Below are 19737 nucleotides of genomic sequence, written 5' to 3'. Positions count from 1 at the left end.
TTGCAGGAAGCAGGATCTCAGCCAGGGGCAGAAAAGCCTTATTTCCCCTGCAGGATGTGGTTAACTTGTTTTCTCAAAAGCAGGGGAGGGTTAATGCTGCCTGCTGTAAGTGAGTCACAAATGGTGACCACAGCATCCTGCCTGTAGCTTGTGAGAGGGGGATGAGCTGGGGAAGGTGTGAGATGGGCTGTGTTAGGTAAGAACCAAATTGCCATGGAAACTATCACTCCATCAAACCACCCGAAATTACTTCCTGGTGGCCCTTTGCTCCTATCCCTGAGTGCCAAACAACAGCAGGGTTTCTTCTCTGCTGCTGGGAGCATTTTCCTCCCTCATGCCTTCAGCAAGGTCTCTCCTCCCTAAAGCTCCTGAATGTGCCAGAGAGACACTTTCCTGCAAAGAGTCTGGAATAGAAACATTCAATCAATGGAAAATCTACATTATCAAAGCTGTGTTTGTGATCCCAGTGGGCCTTAGGACAGCTGTATTTCCTCAATCTCCATCCCAGATTCAGAAGAAAAAGCACAGAAAACTCACAGCATTCTGCTCTAGTAAAACTTTATTTCTATCTCTACTAAATTAGTCTAAAATGCACATTAGATATACTTGGCAAAAGAAATACAGGCTAAATAAATAAATGTGCATTATCTGTTTGAATGACATCACTTCAAATCCTACAGTGCTCTTTCTCACCTGCAATAGACACTTATTAAATCGATCTAAAGCACAAAGTTACAAATGGCAACGACTGGGCTTGAATTCCCTCAGCAGCACTACTGCAGTGGTACAGGCAGTAACACAACATGCCTGGGAAGTTGCTTTTAAAAGCCCAGATATCTTGAGCGAGCATTGGAGTTTTGAAAGCTATTGAAGCAGCTTGGACACTTGTGTGCAAATGCCACAGGAGTGGGGAGATTACTTAGCAGGAAGAGGAGAAAAAATCCACTCCCCTCAGTTCTCAGAGGAGAGCAAACAGCAAAAGCTGTTTCAAACTGTTCAGTGTAGATCATCTGGCCAGGCAGGAGTGAAGAGTGTTCAATGTCTTCAGGGGAAGCTGCTGCCTTGTGTCCTGGCTGGTCTCTGTCATTGCTCTGGCCCTGCTTGTTCAAGCCCCTTGTGCTGCTGGTTCACGTTCTTTCCTGCTCTTCCTTGGGCTCCTCTCGCCTTCATTCCCCATGACTGGAACAGCAAAAGGGGGTTTAAAAGACATTTAATGAAACTGGGCCTAGGAACCAGTGTTTGATAGCTGTGAGCTCCCTCACCTCAGAGAAGAAACAGCTTGATACTCATGAGGGTGTTGATGGCGATGCTCTTTGCCAGCAGGACTCTCAAACCCAGCACAGCCATGGACAGCATGTTCACTCTCTGCCCTTCAGCATCTGCTCAGGGACCAGAAAAGAGCAGAGAGATCATGGTCTAGGTGTTGCTGGTGTGATCTTGGCAGAAAGTGGGACAATGCCCAGGGGATGGTGTCAGGGAAAGGAAGAGCAGCAAAGGAAGAGACGATAGAGAACATGGCAACAACAGGGGAGCCCAGGGTCTGTCTCTGCTGCTTTTGGCTCCCTGGGGCTTGTGTGTCACTGCAGGAGCAACCTTGCAACAGCAGCTTGTGTCTGGTGAAGGTGTTGTGTTCTGCCTCCTGTGGGCTGGAGCAAATCCATTTCCATGCCTTTATCCCCCAAGCAGCAATGCTCCTTCACCACCTGTTTGGGTAACTCACCTTGTGCTGAGGGCTCTGTGCTGTTGCAAACCCTCTCACTGGGCCCTGCCACTGGTTCTTCAGCCTCCTCTTCTGTGGCATGTTAAAGAAAAGGTATATTAAACTATATCCACGTTTTTTACAGGATTACAGGAAATGTTCATGTGACATTTCCTGTAGGAACTTGAGGAAAGTTGGGCTGATCAGATGATCAGCCATTAATTCCAACATTATTTCAGGTGACAATTTCTCCATGTAACCGCATGAAACAGAAATATTCCTGCATTGTTTTGGTTTTACTATTTGAAACACCTTCAGGACTGCAAAACCAATCCCTCAAAATATAACAATGTACTTAGTTTAAAAACCCTCACAGCACACCCTATCTTTAACTTTTTGCAGGATTTAGAAAGGCTGTTCCAGCTTGTGCTGCAGAAGGTTTGTTGCTACAGGGTAAAATATTTAGTCATAAGGAAATGCACATTTTGAACAAATAGATTGTGTCTTCCCTCTTCTCCCCAAAAAAGGTATCTCCAAGTAATTAAATGGTTGAAACCATTTCTTTCAGATGCTTTGAAACATCTTTCAGTTCTCCCTGCTGAAATCCCCAAAGCCTTTCTCATTTCTGCTGGCTGCCCAGGGCATTGCTGTCAAGAAGGAGAACACAAAGCCCCACAGGCCACTGTCTCCAGAAACAAGTGACAGCTGTGCCACCAAACTGTACCTGGCTGTGCTGTCATCGTGCTGCTGTCGAATTTGGCCGTGCAGGTCACCTCTGTGTCGTTTGTCACACTGACCACTTGAATTGCATTGTACAGCCCCTCTGGTGTCAAAATGGATGTGCTCTGTTCATACACGACCTCCTTAGAGGGCATCTCCAAGCTGATGCTCTTTGTCTGAATATTCCTTGCCAAACAAGCTGCTTTGCCAGGACTGCCACCTTCTTCCAGTTTCTTTGATTTCATCACAATGATTTCAGGGTCAGGAATTTTTGAAATATCTGTAAAGAAAAGCATGGTTTGGAGAGGTTTTTATTCCAGATTTGCCCATGTGCTGAATGACCGAAAATTCTCATGTACTCCAGCTATGTGTAATTTGTAACATTCTCATTTACTGTCTTTGGGGTTATCATTCCTTCCCAATAGAGGTGCAAGTAATGAAGGATGATTGCTTAAACTCCCAGCCAGCTGTCTTACACAAAAACTATTGGTGTGAAAAGAATTTAGTAGCCAAGAAATCATTGCGATACCATGATTAAAAAAAAATACCTTTGCTTCTAGATCAGGGTTTTTATGGAGAATAAATGGTCATTAAAAAACACATTGTCAGCACTTAAACTCAGATTAACAATTTGAATAAGAGTAAAAACATGGAACTCAAAGGAAACCTCCAGCAGTGTTCCTTGCCAGAAAGGGCTCAGCTTATGAAAGGCTGTCACACACATCCACTAAGATTTATGTGTTTGCTTTAAGAGGAGCACCCTGAGGGGTCTCTTGGGTAAAGAGAGGTGCTTGAGGCTTTTCATCTTCCATGGTGTCTGCCTTGCAGGTGGGTCAAGAGATCCCTCAGGTCTAACATTTGTTCATCCCGGGGTACTGATGGAAGTTTGATCATGGAGCTCTGATTTTACACCCTTTCCCCATCAGCCCTATGGCACTGCTGAGGAACTGAGGTGAAGCCAAATCGTGCTCTGCCACAACTTCGTGGGTCAGCTCTCCTGACCAAACAGGCAGAACTACACACTTGTCCACACCTACAGCAACCAGACACCCAACACAAACCAAACATTTCCTTCCCAGGTGTTGTACCACGGCTGGCCAGAGCCTGTCAGTCCTGTGCATTCTGTGTTCTCTGAGAAGACCTTGAAAGGCTTTTCATGTGCTCTCCTCTCCAGGCTTCCCAAACAGCCACAATACAAACAAGCTCCTTCTATGCAATAACTCCTGGGGCTAGATCTTCAGCAAGAAATATTGTACACAGTGCAATTATATTTCAGAGAGCAGAAGATTTGTTTTATCTGACCACAGAAGCCTCATTTGAGTCCCAGTACTTTGCATTTTGTGACAATTCAGCCATGAAATCCTATCACGTGCTTGCTTCCAGAAGGGATTTGTGGTTTATGTTCTGAAATTTTTGTTGGACAAAAACTTGTACTTCACTTTCATCTTCTAAAGTCACAGGAGGAGTCCTGAATTCTAAAATGTAATTGGCCTAGAATAATTATGGATGTTCTTGCAGTACATTAAAGACCTCTGAAAGAGCAGGAGCAATTCCTGAGGGATTCACCTGAATCTTTAGGACAACAGAGATAAACATCAGAAACCCCTGTGACACCCCAACATTCACATTCCTGTAAAAAACCTCAGGGAGACATCAACCTTTAATGTACCTCATGGAATTCCAAATAAAGATAGGAACAGCTAAGGTTTCTTGTAATCCCTACTCCACACATTGGTCTTTTCAGAGCCCACACAACTGGGCAGTCAATTGTCTTTCATGCCAGGAGCTCTTGGGGATGAGACACTTGTGAGAATTTAAGCCCAAGGCTATTTAAACTCCTTCCTCCTCTTTCCCCAGGGCAGTGGAATGAATTACCTGGGGACACTGTCAGTGTGCTGCCCTTGTCAAACCAGAACTGCTCAAAGCAGGCAGTCGCAGATCTGTCTCAAAACTCCTCAGCACTGTGAGCTCTTCTCTGAGCTCTGCAGTCCTGCCCCAAGTCACTCAGTGCAAGTGCACTGGAGAATTCAACACTTGACAGGAAATTTGAGCCAGAGTGCTGCCCAAAGTGGGAATAAATTATCCCATGCTAAGCAGGGTCCTGCTCGTGTTTGGGGATCATGGAATAATGGTGCTATGCAGAGTCAGCCCAGTTGTTCCTGGGAAAACTTTCTGAGCAAATCCAAGCTCCTGATTTGGCTTGAAAGCCTGGCTGGAGTGAGAGTGCACTCAAGGGATTATTGTAGATGAAAATCCATACAGTTAGCCCAATCCATTAAATTCCTTTTTTCACTTCCACCTCAATTTTAAATGAAATTTCAGAAATAAAGAAATATCACTTACTTGGTTGAACTGTGAGAGTCGTCCCCGGTCCAAATATAAGCTTGTCTGTCCTCACATTGCTAAGACTCAGTCCAATAACTCACTCTTCCTTCAGAGTGTTCAAAAGTGTTGTAAAACAGGAGATGAAAAGCCAAATATGAGTCCTAAATGTCCATGGGTGCAAGTCCATGAGATTATCCAGAGGAAGACTTACTTTCAAATGTGGAAAGGAAAAAATTTTAATTGAATAGTTCAGTGATTTCAAGTAGCTTGATTGAGTACAGAATTTTCAACTTCTCCCTTTCTTCTACCCAGGAGCTCTTTTATATATCCCGGATAAAAGGCAATATAGAAATAATTTTGTATTTATCTTCTTGTTCATTACAGTCACCCATCTCCTTTCTTTCCCTAAATATCATATCCTTTTCCTTGCTTTTTGTTTTTGTACAGGTGCCTATGCTGTTTATATCATTGTGGTACCCAGTCCAAAACACAGTGATATATTTCATAGCAAAAAGTGTCTCTATTTCATGACACAGAATTTTGGATTGTACAGGCAGTCACATGACTTCTTCAGTGGTTTTACACCCAACGTACCACCTGAAGAAACACCATATGGCTTTCAAGGAAGGATCTAAAAAAATATCAGAAAGGTTGAGCTGTAAACAGGAACTTGGGGATAACATGAAACCTCGGGAAATTCTGAGGGAGTTAATCTGGACAGAAAGCAGGTAAATAGCCAGTACTTCTGGTGTTATTTCAAAGCATTTCTTTCGATGCAATCTATTCCCCAAGTTCTCTTCATGTGGGCATTAGTGGTAGTGTGACCGGGGTCCTGGAACGTGGCAGTCTGGGTCTGGGGGTGTTGGGAGGAGTGAATTAAAAGCAGAGGAATCAGGAGGATGGGAAACTGCCCAAATGACCTTCCAATAGGGAAGATCAGGTGACCTTCCAGCCCAGCGTCGAATACACCCAGGGATCCTCAAGCATGGACCTAGTTTAGATGCCAGTGTCTCTCTTTGCCTCTGTCTGGCTGTTGCTCTGGGATTTCCCCAGGTGAGCAAGCAAATAGATGTACTCTTTGTGAGTTTGTGGCTGCTCCAGCTGTGCCACACACAGGGGGTGGTGGCTGTCCTAGTTTGAAAGACAGGTGTCTGACAAGGAAGGTGGGAACCTCCCTTGGAATGGAAAACATTATCCTCTTCCCTCTGAATTATTGTAACTTTAAAATTAGGGGCTTTCAGGCACAGACATGAGAAAAGGAACACGAGTTCTTTACCAGTGTGTGTGTGTATAAGAAGGCAAACCAACAGCACCAGCAGCAGCACCAAACAGACCCAGACACCAGTCCCAGCTGCTCTGGGCTGCAGGCACATTCCCCTTGGGTGCAATTCCGGGCACAGCCAGCAGGGGCGCTGTGCCACGAGCTCGGCCTGCTCTCTCCATGTGGGAAATGGGGGCTCAGTGGCAGGAGAGATGGAGACATGGAGACATGAAGAGATGAAAAAGAGCGTTTCTTTATAAACACAAAGGAAGAGCCAGACTCAGTGTCCTCTGCCGTTCCAGCTGCTGCTCTGGGGCTCTTGCAGCAGATTATTTTGCAATCCAGAGGGACACTGACACTGGCTGCTCCTCAGTATCTGTAAGGAGAGCCCCTTCTCCATCCCTTGGGTCTGTAAAGAGAGCCCCTTCTCCATCCCTTGGGTCTGTAAAGGGAGCCCCTTCTCCATCCCTTCCCCCCCTGAGCCCCCATTAACAGTGTGAAAAGGCGGCCGAGCTGGTGCCACAGCGCCCCCTGCTGGGCAATCATCGCACCCGCCCTGCCCGGCCGGGAGCCAGCAGCGCCCCTGCTGGCTGTGCCCGGAACTGCACCCAAGGGGAAAGTGCCTGCAGCCCAGAGCAGCTGGGACTGGGGTCTGGGTCTGTTTGGTGTCACTGCTCGTGGTGGTGTTTGTTTGAGTTTGTGAGAAAAAACGTCCACTTTAACAATTCCAAAGGTTTATTAAACTTTAACCAATATAATAGAAGACTAAATGAGAAAAAAGATACGGCTCCAGGAGAGGATGGAGCACACAATATCTACCCTTGCACAGTCCATGTAACTGAACTGTTTTCTAGGCCATAAAAAGAACTTTGTCCAGAGGATTCCCAAGGAAGTCAGTGCTGTGAGCACAACTGAATGAAGAATGCACAACTTCCACATTCTTACCCACTCAGACCCTCTGTCTCACTGTAGAACGCAGTAAACGTGGCTAAGCAAGATTCCCACTTCCCACAGCCATGCTCAGTGTCCCTGAGGCAGGAGGGCTGGGAGGTGCAGCAGAGGCCAGAGCAGAGATGACCCTGCTGCCCACGCTGAAGGTCAGGGTGATGCAGGAAATGTTAAGGGATGGCGGAGCAGATATTGACCCTACAGCCCATAGGGTTCCCCAGACAGAAGTAACTGGACATGTCCTGAGCAGATCTCAGACTCCATGCAGAACTCATGTTGGAGCTGGCTCCTGACAGGAGCTGTGGTCTCATGGAATAAGTAGCCCATGTCAGAGCAGCTTTTCTAGGACAAGCTGCAGGTACCCACACTGAAGCAGTGTATTCCTGAAGGACTGCACTGTGAACTACAGACCCACAATGCAGGAGTTTGTGAAGAACTGCAGACAGTGCAATGAACCAAAGTTGAAAAATTCCTGGAGAAATGTATTTTGTGGGGTGGACTCCACACTCAGGCAGGGGAAGGGAATGAGAGGGAAGAAGTGGCAGACAAAATATGCTGTGAACTGTCAGTTTCATTCTCCATCCCTGTGCAGTGACTCGGCAGATCAGGTTTTTTAGATTTGTACTTTTTTTCTCTTTATCCTATTCTGATTTGATTCAAAAAAATTTAAATTAATTTCTCCAAGTCCATGTGTTTGCCCAAGGTGGCACTGCAAGCACAGCTGTCTATCCTTATCTCAAGCCACAAGCCTTAATTGCATATTTTACTCCTGTTTATTTGAGAAGGTGCACTGAGAGAACAGCTTGCTGAGCTCCTGCAGGACAATCAAAATCATCTCACCACAACTTCTCAACTCCTTCTTCCTCATCAGGTGTTCTGTAGCAGCCACCCAGAGCAATGTCATCCCTGCTGATCTGCTTTTGTTAAACAGCCTGGCTCCATCCACCACAGCGCTCTGGCAGCTACAGCAACACATCCCCATCATCCCATGGCTCTGCAGCCAAGGCACAGAGCAAAAATGAGGCTGTGCTGGACAGGAGCCCAGGCAATGTGCACTAAAGCTGCACTTGCCCAAACAGCCTGAACAGTTGCCAGAACAGATCCTCCTCACCATAAATGGCAGCAGCCCTTCTCCCAGCCCTCCCTCCATTGCCTTTTAGTGTCACCAAGCCAGAGGGATGTTTCCTGCACCTGCCATTGCCTGACAAGAGCCCTGGGGAGCAGCTGCTAGAAAGAAATGCTGAGACATCTGACATCTGTCTTCCCCATCTGGCAGTTTTTGATCCATTTTACTACAGAGCTGCTCCAGGGTGATTCTTGCTCCACAGTAATACGTTGCTGAATCCTCTTGCTTTGCTGCCATGATCTGCAGTGTGAAGCTGTTCTTGGAGCTCTCCACTGTTCCCTTAAAGCGATCTCGGAAACCTTCTCCATAATAATTACGCTCCCTGTAAATCAATTCCAGAGAGCCCCGTGGGCCCTGACGGTACCAGCTCATTACGTAGCTGCCCATGGAACCCCCCTTCATGCTGCACTGGAAGGTGCCTGGATCTCCCTCTCGCACGGTCAGTTGCCTGGGGTGCTGCTCCAAGGCCACCTGGCCAGTGACTGCTGCAGAGAGCAAGAACAAGCCACAGTCACTGCAAGATTCAGCAGAGCTCAGGGCAATGCTGGTGGGGCTTTGGACTGGCACTGCACCAGTGGGAGGACAAAATCCTCCTCTTTGAAGCTAGCTGAAACAGATGGGCAGAGCTGGTAGGAGCTATCAAGGGTCACAAGGAAGGACATGCCACATTTCCCTTCCTCCTTTTTCCTGTCAGACAGGAAGCTTTTCCTGATTTTCCTCAAAGAAGCACAAAGCATTTGCACCATGCGTTGACAATGCCCTTTGCCTTGCCAAGACAGGAGGGTGAGGAACCCACTCTGCTGTCCCTGAAAGTGCTCTAGGTGAGCCCAGCAGAGACACAGGCCTGTCACAGGCCATAGGGCTTGTGCCCTGTGCTGCCATCCTGCAGCTGGTGTGTGCCAGAGGGGCCGCAGTGCCCCAGACGCAGAGTGTCCAGTGCCAGGGCAGAGCGCTGGGTCCCAAGCTCTGAGTGCAGCAGGGAGGTGCCCTGCGTGTGCCCAGGCTGCAGAGGAGGCAGCTTGCATGGAGGTGACGAGCTGACAGGCACAAGAGGAGCAGGGCTGCTCTCAGCGTGCTCCACAGGCACGGCTGGGCAGCTGGAGCCGGGGAACAGGTGCGGCTGCAAGCGCCCAGCACAGCTGCCCAGAGCCCTGCAGAGCACAGGGCTCAGCTCCTGGGGCCAGCAGCCCCTCCCTGCACTTACCTACAATGGGCAATAAGCCCACGCACAGGGCACTCCACATGGCCAGGCCGCTCTGGCTCGCCTCTCTCCACCTTCTCTCTGCCTGCACAACAGCTCTGCCCACACCTGCCCTGCCTGTGCCTCTGGCACTGCTCCCAGGGCCAGTCCCTCCTGCTCCCTCCCTCTGCCTGTGACAGCACTGAGGGGAGAGGTGGGGCAGGAGGAGCACTACTTGAAGCTCTCTGTGCCCTCCTGGCTGTCTCTCATTCTGCATGCTGCAAGAACAGACTGTTTGTTGGGCAGGAAATGCTGTGCTGGCCTAAAGGGGACGTGTTTCTCTGCAGCCAGCCCTGCCCTTTCTCTCAGCAAGTCTTGCAGGCTGCTGCTGCTGGGAATTTGCAGCTAACCAGGGTGGCTGTCAGGTTGTCCTTCCCCTGGTTCCCTGGCCCTGGCTCTGCTGAGCTGCTGCTCCCACATGGGACACCCCAGGATCCCAGCTGGGCTTGGCCAGGGCACCCCTAAGCCAAAGTGCTCCTCACCTGCTCCCTGCACTCTGGCCCAGCCCCCTACTCCCTCCCAGTGATGACACTTCTCCAGCTGCCTCCTCCTGCCAAAGCCCTCCTGGACCCCTGCCCATCAGCAAAGGCAGCCCAGGACTCTGCAGGGACCAGGCTGCTCAGCAGAGCCAGGACACTCCCTGCCCTGTGTCCTCCTCCTTCTCCTCAGCAGGAACCCAGGGCTCTTCCTGTGACCACAGACTGGGACAGCTCTGAGCCCTGGCAGTGTCATTGTCCTGACTGCCACCACTCTTCTGGCAGCATTGCCCACTCCACAGACTGTCTGCATCCTCACCCTCCTCCCTCTTTCCCTGGGTACTTGGATATGGTGCCTTGTGCTGGGGATCCTTAATACTGGGGTGGAAGGGGGAATGGGGAGGGTAGAGAAGCTCACTGAGAATGGGGGCTTGAGGCTGGGAATGGGAGCTGTTGGGTGCATGGCCAGGGAGGATTTGATTAGTCTGGGAGTGCCTGGGGTTGGGCAATAAGCTGGGATGGGACACAGCAGCTGCACTACTGGCAGCTGAGCAAAGGAGTATTCCACACTGGAATACATGGTTCTCAGAAATAAAGCTCAGGGAAAGGTGGAAACGGAATGCTGGGAGTGAAGAACTTTGTCTTCCAAGGAATCATCCTGTAAAATAAAGAACATTTTTCCCAGAAATGGCTAAAAATGTGTTTATTGATGGACAAGTAGGGCTTAAATTTCTTTCTCTTGTCTTGTGCACTCTACTTTTTTTTTCATCTGGTGAAGTGGAACATCTCTCCATGTTAAAAACTTGTCATTTGCGGACCTGTTTACCATGTAGAAGCAGAAGCTGCTAGGGGTTGTTTTAAGTGTTGGCATTGTCATAAATGTACAGGAGTACAAGGACATGCCCAGGCTCTTGTCAGTGATGTCCATTGACAGGGCAATGATCAGTGAGCACAAATAAAAAATCACAAGAGGTTCTCAGTGAACATCAGAGTGAAATGCTCTTTCACAGTGTGACCGTGCCCAACCACTGGCACAGGCTGCTCAGGCACCTTCTGCAGTCTCCATGCTTGGAGATAATCACACAGTGTTTGGTGATGACACTGGGGAAGTGCAGCCTGTGGAGAACTGAGGCTGGAGAGGGCTGATTCTGAAGGACAGCAGCTCCTGTGAAGGAGCCATGGTGCAGCCATTTGACTGCAGACTGGGAGGAAGGGGACAAGAAGCACAAGAGAGGAAGGCCAGTGATTAATTGCTAAGAAATTATGCCACACCTGATTTCCTGTTGTGCCTTTATTTTTTGGAGAGAAGAGGCAGAGAATTCAGGAGTGCTACTTTGAGGATGAGCCTGGGAGCAAACAGGGATAAGAGAGGGAGCAAGTAATTTTGTAACTGCTCACAATTCCACTCTTACTCAAACTGGCAATAAATCAGAATTCCCGCAGTGTGCAGCAAAGGCTAGGAATGTCTGTGGTGCACAGTGATGACACCTGGCTTGTTGCAAACAGCCTGGAGACCCATCAGCTCCCGGCCCCAGGGAACTCTCACCTTCCCCACATCGAACACAACCTCTGCCAGAGCCCGCAAGGTTTGTGTTAAGGCTCATCTGCATTTCCTGCTCCCGTGGGATGGCACAGAAGTACCGGGCAGAGTCCTGAGCTTGCAGGGACCGCAATGAGAGATAAGCCTCGGACTGGGAATTGTCCCGGGAGATCTTGGCCCGACCCTCCACTGCTGACCCGTAGCGCTGTGTAGTGCCACTGGGAGAGCTGATAGAGGACACCCACTCCAGGCTGCCTCCGGGTGCCTGGCGGTACCAGTAAATACGATAATCCTTGAAGGTGAATCCGGACCCGCGGCAGGAGAGGGTCACGGAGTCCCCGGGCGCTCGCAGCCCTCCGCCGGCCTCCTGCAGCCTCGGCTGTGCCCAGAGCCCTGCGGAGGGAGAGCGCAGCAATCGGGCAGGGAGCGAGCACGGCCCGAGGGCGCTGTCCCGGGGTCCCGGTGCCCCCGGCCCGCCACAGCCACAGCCGCACCTCGCTTCTCCGGGAAAACTCCCGTGCCCGGGGTGATGCCCTGCGAGCGCTCCCGGGGCCGGGCCGCACCTGCTTCAGCTATTGCGGCCGAACCCGCGGGCAGAGCCTGTCCCTGTCCCATCCTCTATCCCTTGTCCTGCTGCAGCAACTTCGCTGTTGCTGTCGCTGTCCCTGTCCTGTCCCTGTCCCTGTCCCTGTCCCTGTCCCTGTCCGTGTCCCTGTCCCTGTCCCCGTCCCTGTCCCCGTCCCTGTCCCTTTTCCCTGTCCCTTTTCCCTGTCCCTGTCCCCCCTGTCCCCGTCCCTGTCCCCGTCCCTGTCCCTTTTCCCTGTCCCTGTTCCTGAGCCTGACCCGATACCTGTCACAGACCCTGTCCCTGTCCCTGTCCCTGTCGCTGTCCCTGTCCCTGTCCCCGTCCCTCCCTCCCCGCCCCGCTCGCTCCCTCCCCGCCCGGCTCTCACCTGCCGGCCACCAGGCCAAGGCCAAGGCCAGCAGCCCCGGCCCCAGCCCGGCCGCCATCGTGCCCGGCCCCGGCTCCGCGGCAGCCGCACAGGAGCCGAGCGGAGCCGCGCTCGGGCCGCTCCCGCCCGGCCCCGCCTCGCCGGGGCAGCGCCGGCGCCTCTGCCCGCCCCGACACACCCGCCCCGGGCCCCGGGCCCTGCCCCGGGCAGGAGCAGCGCCGGCCACGGCCGGGCCGCGGGCAGCGAGCGGCGCTGCGCCCTTGGAGAGCGCCTGGGGCCCGAGGGAGCCGAGCGCTCCGTGCCCAGCGCGCCCAGAAATTCGCCCTCGCAGCACAGAAGGTCGCTGCCATCCGGGGCTGCCTTGGGCAAAATGCTGCCGGCAGCTGAGGGAGGCGATGGCTCCTCTCTCCTCGGCACTGCTGAGGCCACGCTTGAGTACCGGGGACACGTCCTGACTCCCCACTTTCCCATCCGTGTCATTGGTTTGTCCCCTGAGCTGGGAGACAAGGACGCTGAGCAAAGAATCGCAAAGGGAATATATTATTTTATATTCCGGATAAGCACACGGCTGTTCCCTTGCCGAGTCCATGGCAGATGCTGCTGCAGAGAAAAGCAGCTCAGATCTGTGCCTGATCAGCGACTCTTGCTCACATAATCGCTGAGTGCTTGTCCTGGGCTGGATCCGACCACCCTGGTCCCACGCAGGTGCTGCAGACAAGTGATCAGTGCTGCAGGAAAGTTCATTGTTCAGAACCCAGGCCCTCTACAGGGAGTGGAATTTCTCCAGGATTCTGGCTGATTGCACCACTGGCCATGGGTCAGTGCCTGGTTTCATTGAAGGATAAATCATGGATCCTATTTTCTCTTCTTATGGGGCATTTCTGCCTGAAATATAAGGAAGAGATAGAAGGAGAATTTTCCCTTACAGTCAGATAATTAACCATCCTGCTAATGAGTTTCTGTGGTGGATATGCCCTTTTCAGATCTTTGTAGCATATCCTGATTTGTTCTGCACATCTGTTTAAGGGGATGACTTGCTTATGGGAGGTTTTCAGAAATGCAATAATGGAGATGTCCTGAATCAACCCCATGTAGGTTCCAATTGCACCTGCTGGTAAAGCCAGAGTGCAAATGAAGAGCAAAGAAGTTTAATTTGTGGCATGTGCAGAGAGAACAGTTATTGTGTGGAGTGGGTGATTTTAGGGTTTTCTCTGTTTTGCTTCCTGTTTGACCTGTTTATTGGATTTCCTAATACTGAAGGTGTTGTGAGAACAATGAACACTTTGGCCAGAAGGTAGCAGGAGAGATCAGAGAAAGAAGTTCAGTTTACATCAATAGACCTAACCATACCAGGAACAATATTAGTATTTCAGAACACGGACAAGTCAGATAATACCCAGCAGATGCAGGAATATTTTTAATGCTGTATGAGACAAGAGAAGGATTCAGTGGTACACAAAGCTGTTGAATATTGTCCTTCCCAAGGAGTCCCTCACGATGTTTTCTCATGTAACCTCTTGGAGAGGGATTTATTCTTTCAGGATGCTTTTAATGTTCTCTGCCACTGGAGAGAGCTCTCACCTATTTGACTTGCTCAGCAGGGCAGATGTCAGATACCACAATCCATGTGTGAGACTCCCCAAGAGCGGGGATAATAAAGGTGTTAGAGGTGGAAATTTTCCTCAAATTCCTTGAAATGTTTTCTTGTCATTCAATTTGTGGGTGGTCTTGTCATTGAAAATGTGAGCAAAACCAAAATATTTTTAGTGGCAGAGAATGAAGGCATTACTTTATTTTGTCCAGGATGTGCAACAGAAATCATTTCATCCACACAATGCACGGGTTGTGCAGAAAAAATCCTTCCATCACAGAAGGTTTTCACTGGATTGTTCACCTACTTATACATTGAAAACACAGGGAAATTCATTCTTTCAGTGCTCACAGGTACCGTGTTACACAGTTTGTAGTATTTGATTCTCTATTGATCCCTTCACCTTCAATGTTATTTCAGTTCTCATTCTTGGTTCTCTCCCCTCTCTTTTCCCATACCAAGTGTCTCTGACCATGCCAGAGGTGATGTTTGGAGTTGATGTTCATTAATGTTTGTTATCTTTTGTGTATCTTCTGTGCTGCTCCCAGTCTGCTGAGATGTTCAGCTCAGGGCTGCAGTGCTGAAACAGTCCTTTGAAAAGGAACTTCAGTTCCTTTCCCCCTGGACAAAGGTGAACAAAGCCCCTGACTGAAGGTATATAGAGAAATGTTAAACTTCTTCTCATTTCCCTCAGTATGAGAAAGGTATCACAGAAATGCAGAACGACTGAGGTTGGAAGGGACCTCTGGAGGTGTTTGGGTCGGCCCTGCTCTGGCAGGAGTGTGTGGAGCTGTTTGCCAAGGACCATGTCCAGGTGGCTTTTGAATATCTCCAGGGACAGTGGCTGAGCCTCTGGAGATTTTCAAAGGCTGTCTGAGCACAATCACACATGGACAGAAATGAATTTACATGAGAATAGATAACCGTAAAAATGTACTGTTCCAATAAATTCGACTTATGATCATCCTCCATTATTTTGGTATCATATGATCCCCTTACTGGACAATATTGTTTTTTCAGATGTCAGGTTAATTCCACATGCAAATGTGTTTTTTGAACAGAGGGGATTTTATTGTACAGCAGAGTATCTCTACAAAACTCTCCTCAGCTGGTTTCAGCTGGGAGAGCTGCAGATTCTCTCCTCTTCTGTGGAATTACCCACACTAACACAATCTCACTACTGAACTGGAAACAATTCTGTTCTCCTGTTTTCTTAAGCTGCATGTTCTGCATGGCAAATGCCAAGTGCAAAGCCACTGCTTAGTGAGGCAATCTGGGGCCCTGCCATGAAAGGAGGGCTTTAGGTCAATGAAACACTCACTGTCAGAGGTGTCAGCAAAAGCAGCTTTAATACAAATGTACCAAAGTGTGGCACAGTCCAACAGCAATGCTCACTCTGTAGCTCTGATACAGGAATGGAACAGGGACAGGAACATCGAATTAGAATTGATTTGGAATGATTGATGTGGTGGCTGTGGACAGGAAAGGGGTTGAGCTGTAAAAGGAAATCTCTCCCATTGAGTGATGAGGTACAGAAAGGACCCCCCTGCTTTCTAAACTCCTTCTCAGAGGAGGTGTGGATGGATCCAGTCCTGGTCCCAGACTTCACCAGGACTTTCTAATTGTGAGATTATACCAGCACTTAATAATTGACCTTTCCCTCCTGTGCATCTGATTCCACTGTTTTTGTCTAAGTGAGCATTCTAAAAATATAAATCTGCCTGAGAGACTGGGAAAAGGTGTGAAATGCTTGAGAAAATGATTCTGGGTGTCATTGGAAAATCAGGATAAAAATCCTGGTGAATGGCTCCCCCTGAATTCTGTTATGGTGGCAGAATGCACTAAATGAGCATTTCACTGGATTTGGATTTGCCATGCACATTTCCCGCAGCTGCTGCAAGGGCTGAGGGTCTTCTCTGGGTGTCTGCAGGGCCTGAGGCTCTGACCTGAGCAAGCTGAATGCAGCACATCTTGCTGTGTGCTGTGCAAGGCTCTCTTGCAGGCAGCAGGATCTCAGCCAGGGGCAGAAAAGCCTTATTTCCCCTGCAGGATGTGGTTAACTTGTTTTCTCAAAAGCAGGGGAGGGTTAATGCTGCCTGCTGTGAGTGAGTCACAAATGGTGACCACAGCATCCTGCCTGTAGCTTGTGAGAGGGGGATGAGCTGGGGAAGGTGTGAGCTGGGCTGTATTAGGTAAGAAGCAAATTGCCATGGAAACTATCACTCCATCAAACCACCCGAAATTACTTCCTGGTGGCCTCTTGCTAGAATAAACTGGATTTCAATAATCTTTGTCCCAGGTTCAGAAGAAAAAGCACAGAAAACCCACAGCATTTTGGTCTAGAAAAACTTTATTTTTGTCACTGCTGCAGGAGTATAAAATGCACATGAGATATATTTGACATAAGGAATACAGGCTTAATAAAGAAATGGGCTTGAATTCCCTCAGCAGCACTACTGCAGTGGCACAGGCAGTAACACAACATGCCTGGGAAAGGTGCTTTCTAAAGCCCAGATATCTTGAGTGAGCATTGGAGTTTTCAAAGCTATTGAAGCAGCTTGGACACTTGTGTGCAAATGCCACAGGAGTGGGGAGATACTCAGCAGGAGCATGAGGATAAATCCAGTCTCCTCAATTATCAGAGGAGAGCAAAAACAGCAAAAGCATTTCAAACTGTTCAGTGTAAATCATCTGGCCAGGCAGGAGTGAAGAGTGTTCAATGTCTTCAGGGGAAGCTGCTGCCTTGTGTCCTGGCTGGTCTCTGTCACTGCTCTGGCCCTGCTTGTTCAAGCCCCTTGTGCTGCTGGTTCACGTTCTTTGCTGCTCTTCCTTGGGCTCCTCTTGCCTTCATTCCCCATGACTGGAACAGCAAAATGGGGTTTAAAAGACATTTAATGAAACTGGGCCTAGGAACCAGTGTTTGATAGCTGTGAGCTCCCTCACCTCAGAGAAGAAACAGCTTGATACTCATGAGGGTGTTGATGGCGATGCTCTTTGCCAGCAGGACTCTCAAACCCAGCACAGCCATGGACAGCATGTTCACTCTCTGCCCTTCAGCATCTGCTCAGGGACCAGAAAAGAGCAGAGAGATCATGGTCTAGGTGTTGATGGTGTGATCTTGGCAGAAAGTGGGACAATGCCCAGGGGATGGTGTCAGGGACAGGAAGAGCAGCAAAGGAACAGACGATAGAGAACATGGCAACAACAGGGGAGCCCAGGGTCTGTCTCTGCTGCTTTTGGCTTCCTGGGGCTTGTGTGTCACTGCAGGAGCAACCTTGCAACAGCAGCTTGTGTCTGGTGAAGGTGTTGTGTTGTGCCTCCTGTGGGCTGGAGCAAATCCATTTCCATGCCTTTATCCCCCAAGCAGCAATGCACCTTCACCACCTGTTTGGGTAACTCACCTTGTGCTGAGGGCTCTGTGCTGTTGCAAACCCTCTCACTGGGCCCTGCCACTGGTTCTCCAGCCTTCCCTTCTGTAGAATGATAAAGAAAATATATTTTAAAATATATCCACATTTTATACAGGATTACAAGAAATGTTCATGTGACATTTCCTGTAGGAACTTGAGGAAAGTTGGGCTTATCAGATGATCAACCATTAATTCCAACATTATTGGAGTCGAGAATTTCTCCATGTGACCGCAGGAAACAGAAGAATTCCTGCATTGTTTTGGTTTTACTATTTGAAACACCTTCAGGACTGCAAAAACCATCCTGCAAACTATAACAATTTACTTAGTTTAAAAGCCCTCACAGCACACCCTATCTTTGACTTTTTGCAGGATTTAGAAAGGTTGTTCCAGCTTGTGCTGCAGAAGGTTTGTTGCTACAGGATAAAATATTTAATCATAAGGAAATGCACATTTTGAATAAACAGATTGTGTCTTCCCTCTTCTCCCCAAAAAAGGTATCTCCAAGTAATCAAATGGTAGAAACCATTTCTTTCAGATGCTTTGAAACATCTTTCAGCTCTCCCTGCAGAAATCCCCAAAGCCTTTCTCATTTCTGCTGGCTGCCCAGGGCATTGCTGTCAAGAAGGAGAACACAAAGCCCCACAGGCCACTGTCTCCAGAAACAAGTGACAGCTGTGCCACCAAACTGTACCTGGCTGTGCTGTCATCGTGCTGCTGTCGAATTTGGCCGTGCAGGTCACCTCTGTGTCGTTTGTCACACTGACCACTTGAATTGCATTGTACAGCCCCTCTGGTGTCAAAATGGATGTGCTCTGTTCATACACGACCTCCTTAGAGGGCATCTCCAAGCTGATGCTCTTTGTCTGAATATTCCTTGCCAAACAAGCTGCTTTGCCAGGACTGCCACCTTCTTCCAGTTTCTTTGATTTCATCACAATGACTTGAGGAACGGAAGTTTTTGGAATGTCTGTCAAGAAAGGCACGGTATTGACAGGATTGATTTTATTGTAACCGTGTCAAAGTGCTGAAGGACCAAAAATTCACAAGTACTCCAACTGTGACTGATTTGTATCATTATGGATTGCTGTCTCTTTGTGGTCTGTATTTCTTGCTGCTTCTTCCAAAAGATCAAATTAAAGACAGAAAGGGGTGTAGGGGCCATTTTTTATAGGAGATTTTATTGGATTTATTTGCTTCCTGTTGCAAAAGCTTTTGCTTGTATGTGAACCCTTAATTTTATAAGGGACCAACAAACAGGAAGGGAACTTTTATCAATACCACTCCATGAGTCCACTGATTTTGCTTCTTAGGATTTTAATTCAAAAACATAACATTTATATCTTGGTTTCCTTGCATATTCATGAGACTTAAGTGAAATACTCTCTTTTCTTTTGCCCTCCCTGCCAGACACCAATCAGAAATCGAACATCCATTAACTTGGTTTGACTGGTTCAGCTGAACTGAAACTCTTAACAATTTTTTAAGATTAAGCTAGTACAGAAATGCTGCATAAGATTTTATTTTATGCTTTTGTTCATTACCCTTTTCTGCTATCAGTTGTATTTTTAACTCGGACACAATAGACAGTCTTAGGAACTTGTAATGCCAACTTCCACAGACACTTTATTTCCTTTTAGACTGCACAAGCCTGACTTTAAAACCCAACAATGACTTATGAAAATCTTAGTAAGAATCCTGAATAAGTAGATAGATGTATGTTCCAAAGAAATTCAGAATGATAGCAGGCAGAACTTCCCTTGTGGAGTTCAAGTTCTTTGGCAACACTGAGAAGTGGGAGTAGAATATTTTTACATACAAATTTTCTAGTTGCATGCAAAACACTGCACATAAAAAATCTAAGTAGTGACTGGAAAATATGAATTTTAGGATGAATAAAATATTTTAAAGGGAGAAAATGAAAGAGTAACAACTCAGAAAATGGTAATATATAAAGGATACCTACTTGGCTCCACGGTCAGTTGAGTTCCATTCCCAAAGACAAGTGCAGCAGTAACACACAGTTAAAATGCATCAATCAAAAAGGGTTCCTTTTGCTATTCTTCCTATACACATTTCCTTCCCAGGTGTTGTACCCAGATTTGCCAGAGTCTGTCAGTCCTGTGCATTCTGTGTTCTCTGAGAAGACCTTGAAAGGCTTTTCATGTGGTCTCCTCTCCAGGCTTTCCAAACAGCCACAAACAGCCACAATACAAACAAGCTGCTTCTCTGGTGGGCAAGATCTTCAGCAAGAATAATGCACACAGTGCAATTGTAGTTCAGAGAGCAGAAGATTTGTTTTATCTGAGCCCAGAAGCCTCACTCGAGTCCCACTAGTTTGCGTTTTGTAACAATCCAGACATGAATTCCTATCACTGCTGACTTCTGGCAGGGATTTGTGTTTTATGTTCTGGCAATTAATTTGGACAAAAAGTTGTACTTATCCTT

General features: G+C 48.3%; 3 protein-coding genes across 3 annotated transcripts in view; all 3 read right to left on the bottom strand.

Moving 5' to 3' along the window:
• LOC130264135 (M1-specific T cell receptor alpha chain-like) overlaps positions 1 to 19737 on the bottom strand; it is a 215500-nt gene that overhangs the window by 163479 nt on the left and 32284 nt on the right. The window lies entirely within an intron of this gene.
• Positions 542 to 12465, bottom strand: LOC130264152 (Ig heavy chain Mem5-like). Its single transcript, XM_056512162.1, has 8 exons — positions 12289 to 12465; positions 11413 to 11728; positions 7754 to 7764; positions 4763 to 4807; positions 2424 to 2699; positions 1721 to 1792; positions 1263 to 1379; positions 542 to 1179 (listed from the first exon to the last, which is right to left on the bottom strand). Exons 1-7 carry the CDS (start codon positions 12344 to 12346, stop codon positions 1264 to 1266), a joined length of 894 nt encoding a protein of 297 aa, XP_056368137.1. The 5' UTR covers positions 12347 to 12465; the 3' UTR covers positions 542 to 1179; position 1263.
• Positions 15213 to 19737, bottom strand: part of LOC130264136 (uncharacterized) — a 31835-nt gene continuing 27310 nt past the window's right edge. Inside the window, exons 4-7 of the mRNA XM_056512154.1 lie at positions 17984 to 18259; positions 17281 to 17352; positions 16823 to 16939; positions 15213 to 15374 (exon numbers count right to left, since the gene is read on the bottom strand). Of these exons, the coding sequence (XP_056368129.1) occupies positions 16824 to 16939; positions 17281 to 17352; positions 17984 to 18259 (464 nt within the window). The 3' untranslated portion in view covers positions 15213 to 15374; position 16823. The remainder of the gene's footprint in view (positions 15375 to 16822; positions 16940 to 17280; positions 17353 to 17983; positions 18260 to 19737) is intronic.

The sequence above is a fragment of the Oenanthe melanoleuca genome, chromosome 27 (genome assembly GCF_029582105.1).
Source record: "Oenanthe melanoleuca isolate GR-GAL-2019-014 chromosome 27, OMel1.0, whole genome shotgun sequence".
Classification (NCBI taxonomy): Eukaryota; Metazoa; Chordata; class Aves; order Passeriformes; family Muscicapidae; genus Oenanthe; species Oenanthe melanoleuca.
Note: the sequence above shows the minus strand (reverse complement) of the source record. Positions and strands in the feature narration are given on the sequence as shown.